The 13,053-nt window shown below is 38.9% G+C and overlaps 2 protein-coding genes across 2 annotated transcripts in view; one reads left to right on the top strand and one right to left on the bottom strand.

Annotated features, from left to right (window-relative positions):
- Positions 1-3,069, top strand: part of LOC111661330 (uncharacterized) — a 19,183-nt gene extending 16,114 nt beyond the window's left edge. The window contains exons 8-10 of the mRNA XM_087176211.1: positions 1,354-1,618; positions 1,781-1,894; positions 2,222-3,069. Of these exons, the coding sequence (XP_087032337.1) occupies positions 1,354-1,618; positions 1,781-1,894; positions 2,222-2,811 (969 nt within the window). The 3' untranslated portion in view covers positions 2,812-3,069. The remainder of the gene's footprint in view (positions 1-1,353; positions 1,619-1,780; positions 1,895-2,221) is intronic.
- Positions 3,070-4,458: 1,389 nt separating this feature from the next.
- LOC111661320 (F-box only protein 15-like) lies at positions 4,459-11,022 on the bottom strand. Its single transcript, XM_023414836.2, has 10 exons — positions 10,802-11,022; positions 10,656-10,727; positions 9,683-9,787; positions 8,732-8,974; positions 7,498-7,698; positions 7,269-7,392; positions 7,062-7,144; positions 6,660-6,805; positions 6,108-6,232; positions 4,459-5,231 (listed from the first exon to the last, which is right to left on the bottom strand). The coding sequence occupies exons 1-10, from the start codon at positions 11,020-11,022 to the stop codon at positions 4,965-4,967; spliced, it is 1,587 nt and encodes a 528-aa protein (XP_023270604.1). The 3' UTR covers positions 4,459-4,964.
- Positions 11,023-13,053: the final 2,031 nt, after the last annotated feature.

Here is a 13,053-nt window from a genome sequence, read left to right as displayed (position 1 = left end):
ATCTTACTTTCAACTTGGCCCTTGGAGCAGCACAGCGTAAATATTTACTTAAATCACATTATATGTATGACTGACTATATGTATATATTTGTATAATTGAATCTTGATGTGTGAACAAAGGGTAAGGAAGTAAAAGAGCAGAAAACTTCCAGACTGCTTCTACCAGGAACTGTATGTGGTTTTAACAGTGAGAGAGTGAATGAAGTTATGATTTCTCCTCCGGTTTTTAAGGCCTCTCTTTTAGTTGGCTAGCTAGAAAACTCAGGTAAGTTTGATTTTTACACCTTATAATGTCACAATGTTCAGCTACTGAGTTAAAATAGAATTCCTATCTTGGTCTTAAGGCCGGTTTATGGTCTCACAGAACTAGTCCTTGAGACGTGCTTTCCGACCACGTCAGAAATCAGAAGTGTTTATAATTGAACGGCCAAACTGGAGGAAATGAAGTGAAGAGTCAGATGACAGAGAGAGGGTATGTGTGATATGTTTTTAAAAAAGAGTATATATAAATATATTAATTTGTGACCTTGACCTTTGACAACGAAATTCTAATCAGGTAGTCCTTGAGGCCAAGTGAACATATGTGTCAAATCTGAAGTTAAATTTATACGATTATCGGTTACATAAAATGGCTGACACAGACATCTGCTATATTACATCAGATAAAAGTATAAATCCTGCCTTGCAATGAGAAAGGGCACATACAATTCCAACAACAATGTAGATCAATTTAAAAAGTGGGTCATAGAGAAATCTTTAAACAGTATCTTGTTCTGGGACATTTCCTCTGAGGGGAAGCCACAGTTGCTTCTCTTACTGCTGTTCAGCCGAGGAAGCCAAGTGAACTCCTGCAATTAGACAGGAAGCAGCTATTAAGCTGTATTTCCTTTAAAATGATTGAAAGAATTTTGAAGTGTCTTTGATTATAAAATCTTCAAAATACTGTCAATATACTTCACTTCTCTTGCAGGTTTTAGCATCAAGCTCAACCACAGGAAATAGGACGAGTGTCACCAACAACTGTAGCAGCACTGGCTGATACAGGAGGGTAGGTCCTTCTGTTCCTAACATTGAGAATGACACTGAATATCTGTCAGCTCCTGATCAGCAGCTGACCTCTGACCTCCGAGTTTAAGCACTAGGAATGACCATGGTGAAGTAGCTAATCATAATTAATTTCATGGCAGTAGTCCAGTGTTATTAACTGATCATTCATGATCTTCTGTAGAGGTATGTGAGATAAAGTATATAGTTGGATTTGAACTTGAAGCAACATTGGATCAAGCAGGAGACAAATTGCATTTAAGATGAACATATACAAAAGACTGATGGGAAAATTTCTCATATTTACAGCAGGAAGCCATAATGGCGACACTTAGAGAGGAGCTCTTGAATATTCTGCTGGATTTAAATGAAGACCAGTTTAAGCGTTTCAAATTTTACCTGAGAGACGATGGCATCCCACTGGCTGACCTGGAGAAGGCAGACAGGCCGGACACGGTGGAGCTAATGATAAATAAATATCGAGATCGTGGAGCTCTGAAGGTAACTTCAGAGGTTTTACAGAAGATCAGCAGGAATGATCTGGTGGAGCGTTTGCAAAACTTCAGACCGAAAGGTGCGTTGGGTGAAGATAAAAAGAATAACTTCTGAAAAACAGTGGTATCACATTAATCACAGTTATCACAAGTTATGAATTAAAATATTCTATTAATAGAAATGTGTTAACAAAAAATAATAATTATTTGTCTTTCTTTATGGTTTGTCCTGTGACTCCCAGTCACAGAAACTAAAGAACCCTCAACAACCACCCATCCACTGGCTCTCGCTCCAGGCAACTTTGGAGAAGAACAAAGTCTCGATCCTCCTGAGTTGGCTGGCGCCGTTTTTAAAGGTGAGGCCACTGAATCAACCCTTGTCACTGCACTGACCCACAACAGCTCACTAACTTCTCTCAGCAGAGAGGTTAAAGGCATTTGAATTAATTTGAATTAATTACGATCATTTCGAATTTGTTCAATCTTGATTTTTTGAAAAAGTGACCAAGAAAAAAGCTCATGATTTATTGAGGTTAAATCCTTGTTTTCAAGATCTGAATAAAGAAGTCATAAACCTAAACTAACATGCTAATTAAAGTGAAAAAAGTCTGCAGGTTAAAATTTTACATTACAACAACTGTTTTGCAAGACTGACTGTGTATGTGTGCTTTGCCTTTTTTTAGACTGCTCCTTCACTGTATCTCCTGTTAAACATGATGAAGAGTATGAAAGAAAGAAGGCTGAGCTGCAGTATATCCAGCAGTTTGCAGTGGATGTGACTCTGGATACTGATACAGCACAACTTGCTCTCATCCTGTCTGATGATGGACCACAATTATATTGTGGTGATGTATGCCAGAAACCCCCAGACAGTTTTTCATCAGGAAGATTTTACTTTGAGGTTAAGGTAAAAGGGAAGACAGCCTGGACTGTAGGAGTGGCCAAAGACTCGATCTACAGGAGGGGAAAGATCCCACTGGGCCCTAGTGATGGTTTCTGGACTGTATGGTTAAGAAATGGAAATGAGTACTCGGCTAATGATGACCGTCCAGTCCGTCTGTTTCCGAATCAGCATCCTCAGAAGGTTGGGGTGTTTGTTGATTATGAGAAGGGTCTGGTCACCTTTTACGATGTAGATTCTGCAGATTTTCTCTACGCCTTTACTGGCTGTGCCTTCACAGAGGAACTCTATCCATACGTTAGTCACTGTAGTAATGACAACGGTATAAACTCTGCCCCCTTGATCATATGTCCTGTCAATTGCAACGATTAGATTACTCCTGCTGTCCTTTATAGGCCTGAACACCCACAGAGCTGTTTTCTGTTATTCCGGTTGAGTTGTGATAAAACCTAATACAGTACCAGTAAGAAAATTCATATTTTTCAAGGTTAATTTTTGTACTGTAATATAACACTCTCAAATGGAATCAATGTAATGTCATTATTTTCTGAGAATGTGAATTAAAAGAAATGTTTGACTTGACAATTACATGAAACATTGACATTAATAAACTTTGAAGTATAAAATAAAGTGGCACTTAATGATCAGTGTTTTTGTTGCATTATGAAAAAATTACAACTGACAAACTTCAGGAACTTTTCTTAAAAAAACCAAAACAATCTAAAGTCTTCAGACTGACACTTCAACAACATAAGTTTGTAATATCTCCTCCTCCTCACAAGCTTAAAGAACATAACTTTTTATATAAGAAAAATATAATGAAAATTAGTCGCTAGTTTACGGTAACTGTAGAGACAATGAGTGCATTACAACATGTCTGCATTAGGCTTTAATGTATCACAGAGTTTAACTCATCACCTGCAACTGTCAATTTACTTGGTCAGGGAGCAAAGAGTGTGGAGTATGGATGGACAAATTTTGGCCTCCAAAGACTTTAATGTATACAGTGGCTGAGATATTAGTACAGTGGATGTGAACGTTATTAATGTAAATGTATTAATGTGAAAATTAACTGCATCCATCTCCACAGAATTGTTTGATAGCATTAAAACAATGTGAGGAGATACCAATAAATGTTTGATCAATGTCTTAAAAAACAAAAATCTTGTTTTGAGGAATTTCTCATTCAGTTTGTCAATTTAAGCAACTTTATCTGCCTCTGTTAACTCTGTACATGTCCCAGTCTTGCCTCAGAGACAAGGATGCAGACATGAAAACTTAATGTACATAAAGTTTGCCTTTGCTTTTACAGGAAATGAAGGCTATGAACAATGCTGAGAAAGTTACAAAGGCAGGGAGTCATGTCACGGTTCTTAACATGTGGTAAAGCACTGCTAAAACTTACGAGAGGCCTCATGCTTAAGCCTGAAAGGGGGAAGTAACACCTTTCTCTGCACATAAGCCTCCATCTTTCGGTTGTCACCCTGCAGAAAAACTTTGACATTTTGACCTCACAAACAGAAGTACACGTTAAATTGACTCTGATGTTTCGCTTCTTAACTAAAGGAAGAACTAAGATGAAGACGATCTTGCATATCTTGCTTAAGCAGGGGAAAGTACGTCTCCCGCCCTAGAGATCAATGCTTTAAACTTAACTATCTTTTTTTCTGATGGGGTTTCAAGCTTTGTGCCTGTGCTCATGTAGAGTTCACCAAATAAGGAAGCTGAGCTGAATGACAGAGTGAGGGTGGTCAAATTGAAATTGAAAGTGTGTATTTTTCCACACTTTCAATTTCTCTGGTCCTCATTATATTCATTATCTGTTTTCCCAGATGAGGTTATCAGTCATTTAAAAAAGAATAAATGTTCATTCACAAACAAAATACTGCTTCACTTGATTACAATAATCCTAATCCCACGTTCAAACTGACCTGTTCAACCATCCAAGCCTCAAAAATAAATCCCTGTTGTCACAGACGAGGAACATTTAAATATATATAAAAATAAAAAGGCAAAATGTTGGAAACAAAAAGATTTATTTTCTCAGAATTGTAGATAAAAGAAATGTTCAAGTTCTCACCGAAAGTCTTCCATGTGGTTGGGATTGAAACTAAAATAACTGATTGAAATTAACACAATCAGTAAATGCTCAAATTCAAAATTAATTATAACTTAATATTTATACTTTGTTTCGGGGTGTAAACTCTTTTACATATGTTAAGTTTATTTTGTACCATTTTATCTTTATTCAAGAGAAACAGTGACACTCTCCATGTGCTAAAACATAAAGCTGATAAGAAATTTACCTCTAAAATCAAATTTGTTTTTATTTTTCTACTTAAAGTTTAAACTCTTAGAACTCATATTTTATTTTCTTACATTTATACAGAATGAGACTTTTGTAAAATAAACTAATATCTGATTAAACCCTGACAAAACTCAAAGTCACTTCATCAGAACTTTAGAGATCATAAAGCAGAACTTTAGAGATCATAAAGCAGAACTTTGAGCGGTCCAGTTCAGCTTCAGTAGTTTGTGCTGAAATGCTTGTTGACCTTGAAAATAGAAACGTAGACGGTGAGGCTGATGAGGAAGAACTGCTTCTGCTCCTTCAACCAGACCAGCTTCATCTTCACCTGACCGTCCGAGTTCTGGTACGTCATCAGAAAGTGCTCACCGCTGTAGTCGAAGGACAGCGACGTCTTCACCATCGTGATGCAAATGGGCGAACTGACGCACCAGAAGGGTTTCTGGAACTCATCCAGTAGAGTCACCGTCATGATGCAGCAGTTCTACGCGATGTAAGAAAGAACCATCAAGAAAGGGGGATGGGACCCTTATTTTTACCCAACAGCCAAAATGAATCCTGAGTTGCTTTGTTAAAAATTTAAATAGATGTTTTCAGGCCGTCCACAACAAGAACAAGAACTATAACGACAGCTATAACAATAACGATGTGTAAAAAGTAGCGCCAAGCACGAACTACCCGCTCAAAGCAAACGCTACACGCTTTGAAGCAAAAAACAAAACACTTACCACTGATTCTGAGCCTGATGACTGCAGATGTTCTTCTTGTTAGCGTCTTTATAAACACCGCTCCTCTTGCTGAAAGTGACGCGTTGACCTGACACACAGGTGATGAGCTTACCTTGTCAGAGCACCACTTTTAATTGTTCGCTGCTGAAGCCAAAGTTAGCTTGATTTAGACAAGCTAACGTTCTGCAGCTCGATTAAATTTCACCAAAAAGCGACGAGTTCGCAGCTATGAGCACGTCTGAAATGTGTCGGTCGGTGTCAGACGGAAAGGTAGCAGCAACAACCTGGGGCTCGGACAGAACTGTTGAGCGAGTCGAGGCTGCCTACGTTTGAATGCGTCTTTGAATCTCTGAAGGGGGCGTGTCCAACCCAAGATCCTAGAAGCTACTACATCAGCCAGATATCTCGCCACAAAACCCTAATATGTCACTAGAAACATTATGTGTTAATTGGCTTTACTGAGTTTTAGCAGAGCTGGTTAAACACAATCAGACTAGCTGTTTCCATATTTCCAGTCTTATTGCTAAACTAAGCAAAGACGACTTGGTACGTTACTGTATAAGAACGAAAGTTGGTTCAGGTTGATGTATGAGTTGTTTGGACAAGATCATGATATTGTTGGACAGTTGTACCTCCACTGAGCCCTCCAGCGCCTCGCTCTTCCAGGGCAGCTTCACGTTTCCCGACAGCGACCTGTGCTGCGACAGGTTGGTCCTGTCGATGACCTTCAACTCCACCAGGCCACGCTGGATCTGAACTGATCACAGCAACACAACAAACTTTAGGCTTTTACACCACGATCAGACTTCTCGTAGTTATTGTTACTAATTCTAGTTAAACTGACCAACTCAAGATTCTGAGACCAGTTTCTACAAAAGGTAGAAAGTCTCTGAAATCACAGTCAAGAGTCAAGATCCTCGTGTTTATCTCGATGTTAAGAGGAAAGAAAAAGAAAACAAACAAAAAAAACAATTCAAGTGAAAAGTCTGTATGAAATTACATTTTCAGGGCTCTTTTTTCCATCAATAAAGTTTATTTTCATGGCTCTAATCCTATTTGTTTTGTTGATGTTGGACTTTTTCAGCTGCGAAATATTCTAAATTATTACGTACAAAAAAAATAAAAAAATCAGTGTCAGCTGACCTGTTCATCATGTGATCAAACTGTGATCAAACTGTGATTACCTGCGCGACAGGAGATCTGGCGGAAGTGTCCCGACATGATCTCAGTGCCGGTGTTGTGCAGGACAAAGTGCAGGGTGTAGTCATGGAGACCAAACTCGGGGTCCAAGTTATACACAGGTGGTCGGTCAACGGGTTCAGAGTACGGGCTGCGGGAAGGGACAAACGGGACGAAAAGAAGAAGAAGAAAAACCTGAACAGAGCAAAGAAGATTCAGGAACTTCAGAGACAATTACAAAGAGATTAAATATTTGATTAAAACAAAACAAACAACAGAGTTTAATATAAAATATGAATATAAAATTAAAACACAAGCTCCTGGAGGAATTCAATAACTGGACTCAGTTTGCTCTTAATAAATAAACTGGACGTTTGTCAGTTGAAGCTGATGAGAAGTGAACTGACCAGACTGGAGATCCCAGCAGACTCTTCTCCACCAGCTTGTGGAAGTGCAGGCTCACCATGATGAAGGCAACAATGCTCTGACCCTACACACACACACACACACACACACACACACACACACACACACACACAATTGATTTGTATTGTATTTATGCTCACACTATAAAAACATGAGGAATTTAGTTTGTTTCCCTGTTGAACACTGACCCTCCAGACGCCGATGATGACACCTGGCGACAGACTCAGCAGTTTGATGAGTCTGTCTTTGCCGATGAAGCGACTGCTCTGAGTCTTCATGTCCAGCTTTAAAATCAGAGAGCGCCATTCAGGCCTGACGGAGGAGAGGGGGAAGGACAGGTGGAGGTGTGGTAAATGTGTGGTGGTGGTGGTGGAGGAGGAGAGGAGGCGTGGCGGAGGTGGAAGAGATGTTTCTTACTTCCTGACCGTGGGGCTCTTCAGCGTCTCCTTCCTGACTCCGTGCAGCTGGATGCTGCTGATGTGGTGGTAGTTGGGGAAGTTGCCTCCGCTCCAGCGGACGATCACCGAGGACTCGAAGAAGTACGCTCGGCTCTGCTCCAGCGTGCTCTCCTGTCCTAAGCGGTCGCACACCGTCAGCTCCCAGCTCACGTTCAGGTTCCTGGAAAAAAAAAAAAACACACACAAATAAGACAATACACAACCCTACAACTACTTTGTTTGCTAATGTTATTATAGCTTTTTAAATCTATTAAATCTATTTTTATTGTATCTCATTGTTCGCTGTCTTAATTGATTTGTCTTTTTCTGTTTAGCTTGTCAGTCAGTGAAGCTCTTTGAACTGCACTAACCTTATGAAAAGTGCTTTACAAATAAAGTTTAATTGATTAAGTGAAAAAGATCAAACCTGCACATCTGATAAAAGTCTTTAAAATGTAAAAACCAAAAACAAATTAAATCTGATCTCTATGAGAAATGTCCATCACATAATCAATAATATAATTTCTCCATTGACGCTCAAATGTCTTGTAGCATGTGACCAACGGTACAAAACTCAAAAAAGTAATTTATTAAATTGCTCAAATGGTCAAATCAATAATGAAAATAGCTGCAAATGATTGTCAATCAACTAACTGATTACTTTTGTTTTTGTTGGACCACAGCATTTTTCAGCAGCAAATACATTTGACCGGTGAATTCTGCAGGTGTCTCTGACTCTGGAGCTGCAGGATCCAGATCTGCCACCACAACACTCATCATTACTAGTTATTGTTTACTGTTATCATTATTACTCGGGGCTGCTATTGTGTCAGTTTCAATCTTGAACTGTTCACATTTTTGTAATTTGCAGTAATATTATCTGTTTTTGAGACTTCTCTGTCTTTGCTTTTCTTTTTGTTAAATGTGAAATAGTTTTAATTCTGCAGGTGAAATCATTAATTAGTGGAATAATCAGACATCTGAAAGATGTGACAAGAGGCTGTTTAACACTAAAAACAACAACCAAATATAAATTAGAGGCAGACATTGCTAAGCTTCACAACAGTCCTCATCTGCATTATAACCATTAACATTGACTAAATGTTATTAAAATAGTTCCGTGGGCAGAAAGTTTTACATCATATTGATGTTTGTTTTCATAGAAATGAATTGAAGTCAATGAACCGGTGGAAGCAGAGGAGTGAATGTGGTACCTGAGGACCCACTCCGTCTGCCTGGGTAAGCCGGTGTATGGGCTGATGTCTCTCAGCTCTCTCCTCCACTTGTTCATCTCTTGTCCAGCCGCGGTCCTGAAGTACATCTTCTTCCAGTGGCCCACCGACCGATCCCCCACCTCCACCTCCACCGGGCCCTCCTTCATCGCACCGCCATCCGCCGCCCTCGGCTTCCACATCTGACTCCCAAACTCTGACATGTAAATCTTATGCCACATGACACTACGGTGAGAGAAGGTCACAGTTAGACACTGGCTGCAGATCAGTACTACTCACTGTGAGGTCACTGAGGATTACGACTAATTACAATATTCAATATTCAATAACGTTCTGATCGGCTGACAAGAGAGGAAGAAGGAAAAATACAATACAAACTTTAGTTTAGGAGTCAGACACGATTCAGGCTAATTTAAAACACATGCATGTAGATCATCAGCCGCTTCATAATAAAAGCCTCACATTGTCGGCCACTTCAAAGTAAAAGCCCTTTAGCTTCTTCACGGTAAAAGCACTGATCACCTTATAACACTAAAAGCTGTCCACCTGCTTCACAGTAAATGCCCTGTAGCTCCTTCACAGTAAAAGCCCTGCAGCTCCTTCACAGTAAAAGCCCTCCACCTGCTCTGCAGTAAAGGTCATCTTGTTGTTTCAAAGTAAAAGGCCTTTCGTGTATAGGAATCTGATGAAAGCAAGGCATGAAGCATAGAGGGAGCTTTTATTGTGAAGCAGCTGCAGGCGCAAGAGCCACACATTATTGTTTGTCTTAGCCTGCAAAGCTAACTTGTTATTAAAGATGTCTACGTTTATATCTTCACAGTTCTTTGGACAGGTACGGTAAAGAAGAAAAGAAGAAGTGTTGCAGGCACAAGATTCAGTACTTAATATTTAAGAAATCCCTTTTTGATTTGTACTAAATATGGACACACTTACTCATCATCGGCAAGCTGGTGGAACAGTTTGTTGACATGGCTGATGCAGAACAGCGAGGAGACGTCCAGGTAGGACAGGATCTTAATCAGAATCTCAGACGGTAGCCTAAAGAAGACATGACAAGGAGTTACTGCAAACACCTGAAACTACCGTTTTTATTACACCTGTAGTTCAGCCAATCAGCAGCCACCTGCAGGTGAGTCCAGAGGCTAGTTCTCAAACAATCCCTTAATAATCAATACTATGTGTTGGGTCAGAGACGATCAGTGTGATCAATCATCTGTATATAAAATATATCAACCCCCTCCAACCTGTAATTTTAAGTGGACCTAGCAAAAATTGTTGGATTGGATTAAACTGTACAGGCAGCCATGTTGTTAAACCCCCTTTGAGTCTTCACCTGGGGTGACCATTTCCTGTCACCTCTCTTCTGTCAACCTTTGAATAAAGGTTACCATTCAAAAGTATATGGAGCCATGACATGTACAAATCAATCAATACAAACCTGATAGATTCCAATCAATTTATTGATTGTTTTAGTCAATTATCGTCTAAAATATTAACATTGACTTGTGTTTTCTTCTTCTGGTAGCGTTAATTTATATATATATACGTATATATATATATATATATACGTGTATGTGTGTATGTATGTATGTGTGTATGTGGCACAAAGCACATTTATCAACACAGACCATAATAACATCAATATAAATGTATTAGAGTTAGCTCAGCAGCTAATTTGACAAAACAACTTGTTTAACACAACTAAAAATGACAAATGATAAAAGTATTTTCAACAAAATAAAGTTAGAATTAAAATCAACAACTCACACAAGTGTAACAACAACAAACTGATGCTTAATGCCTGCATACCTGTGTCGACTTTAACTGTGAAAAGCTGAAGCTGCCGTGTGACGCAGACAGGTGGAGGTAGAGATCACTAGTCATTGTTGTGGTTTAGCAAACTCACCTTTCCACCAAGTTTTCCTTTAACGGAGGAGTTTTGACTGTTTTCTTTGTCTCTGTTCTCGGTCCTGGGCAGCTGGCAAACAAATTAAAATATAATTAAGTTTCCAAAGGTGGGATTATAATCCTTAAACACGGCAGACGGGTCACCTGTGAGCACTCCCGCTGACCGGGCTCGGTGCCTCTGTGTTCGGCCGTCTCTTCCTCCTTCTGCCGGCCGTCCGCCCTCTGTCCGAATCCGCCTGTCGTCCTCCCGGAACCGGCTTTCCTCTGCCCCGAACCGCCGGTTGTCTCCCTGGAGCCAGCTGGGCGGGCTGCCTCTCCAAACCCACTAAGAAACTCCGAAAAAACTCCCCTCTTCCCGCCGCCATTATCACAGAGTTAATTGATTTTACCGCCACTCGCCACTTCCGGTCAGTTTTTTTTTTTTCACAATAAATCATTCATTAGCGCAGCCAGACCGCTAGATGGCAGTCATGTTTTGTCTAAATTATATAGGTCATTTCATCATTTAAATGTCCCAAGTTTATCCAATAAATTAACATGAATAATTTCTTTAAAATGCCTTAACTTTAGAAAAGCAAAAATCTCTGTTATTTTTTGATTAATTGAATTTGAAATATTTGTTATTCCATTTCTTCTTAGTTTATCAACAAAAAACAACAAAACATCAACAAACAAATTAATGATTTTTCACAAGTCTCCTGTAGATAACAATGTGCAATATACATATCACAATAAATATGTCCAATAATAATCAACAATTTGCATCTAAAAAATAAATACGAAGCAGTCTAAGAACATAAACAGTAGTTCAAGCATAAATGAAGCAGGTCACTGTTTATTTGCGTTCTAGATAACTAAGACTCATAGAATTATTTATGTGAATTATTGTTTGAGCTGTTGTAACTCAGTAAGTTCAAATTGATTAATAGAGAAAAAAAGACAATTCTGAAGAAAAAAAAAACAGTTTTACACATTTGTTTTGTCCTTAAAGAAAATAAAATGCTTAAAAATAACAAACAAAACATATGAGTCTGACTCTTCATGATAATGTAATGACACAGAAGATCAGTATCAAATGGTTTTAGGTTGATTTTCAGGCCCATCAGGGGCCTCCTGTCCTCCCTACAGGCGGCACTACCTGAAGTATATAAGGTATTCTTTCAGGTTGTTTTACTTCTTTTTCCTTTTCCTTTTTTTATTCCTGTAGTTTATTGTATTTTTGTATATATAAATATGGCTGGGACATTCCTACTTTTGACTGAGGCCTTGAGAAATATCAGTGGTGATCACATCAAACAGGCCCTGATGGACTGATGCACCAAGTCCCAGGCGAAGATATCCAGAAACTCAGGTCAAACCTTCTTTGACCAGACCGATGGTGTCACTGTCTCACCTGGACGATCAGTTAAAAGATGTGGTTGTGTATTCTCTGCTGACACATGGTAACTCTGCTATTATGTGCAAGTGTTACATAAGCACGCTCCTCTCTGTAATTTAACTAAAAGCTGTGAAACCTGAGCCCCCCCAGAAGCAACAGCTCTCAGTGTCTCTGATGTAAACGTGTTCTTGGTCTCCAAGCAGCTCGATAAACAATCACGCCGTGTAAAGTGATGATGTCCTCATATGGGAAATGCTGCACCCTGCAACATTTTTAGTTTTTCTGGGACTCGAGGCAGAAAAAAACATCAGTCTTCAGAGGATTCGACTCAGTTTCCCTCCAAACGAGAGGTCCACTGTGGTTTAAACTTCCTCTGGTTCTGAGGCTAGTGTCACTGGTTTAACCTTTACATAGTTGAATGGATAGCGCATTGTGAAGCATCAGTGTTGTTGCTATGGTTACCAGCAGTTTGTACGTTTTTTGGATTGAAAATTTCAGAAAAAGCTCACAAGAAAAACTACAACTTTCAAGGTCAAGACTGAACTCTAAATGCATAATAGTCATTGAAGTTACACATGAAACTTGTTACCACGCTGAAGAATTTATATCAGAGCTGTTGCTTCTAATAAAGTGGCCACTGAGTGTATTTACATATAACTATAGGTATACAGGTATAAGTAGTGATACAATCTACCCCAAATATGAGAAAAAAAATACAGGAGTTAAAAATACATGACATACATACAATTTAATGATAAAAACCGAAAACATAATATTATGATATAGTAAACAAAAGTAGTGTTAGATAATATTAAGCACAATAACTAACATGTTGTAATATAACACTGTGATAAATATAAAAGGACAATATAATGTAATTAAATTTGAATATACACTGCACAATGGTGGTCATGTAAAATACTCTAATACTCTGTAAATTTGTCAATGTCTATTACAGCCTGTGATAATAATAATAATAATGATAATAGTTCTTGTACTGTTTGTGATGTGCTGCATC

This window comes from Seriola lalandi, unplaced genomic scaffold (genome assembly GCF_002814215.2).
Source record: "Seriola lalandi dorsalis isolate HSWRI2012SDOR001 ecotype SW California unplaced genomic scaffold, Sedor1 jcf7180002054543, whole genome shotgun sequence".
NCBI lineage: Eukaryota > Metazoa > Chordata > Actinopteri > Carangiformes > Carangidae > Seriola > Seriola lalandi.
This window is presented reverse-complemented; position numbering and strand designations above follow the sequence as displayed.

Excerpts from the sequence above, each read along its gene's own strand:
- LOC111661320 (XM_023414836.2), bottom strand. The coding sequence starts at position 11,022 with ATGGCGGCGGGAAGAGGGGAGTTTTTTCGGAGTTTCTTAGTGGGTTTG. Across the intron at positions 10,728-10,801 it reads GTCAGCGGGAGTGCTCACAG|CTGCCCAGGACCGAGAACAG; the intron begins GTGACCCGTCTG and ends TTTGTTTGCCAG. Across the intron at positions 8,975-9,682 it reads CACCAGCTTGCCGATGATGA|TGTCATGTGGCATAAGATTT; the intron begins GTAAGTGTGTCC and ends CTCTCACCGTAG.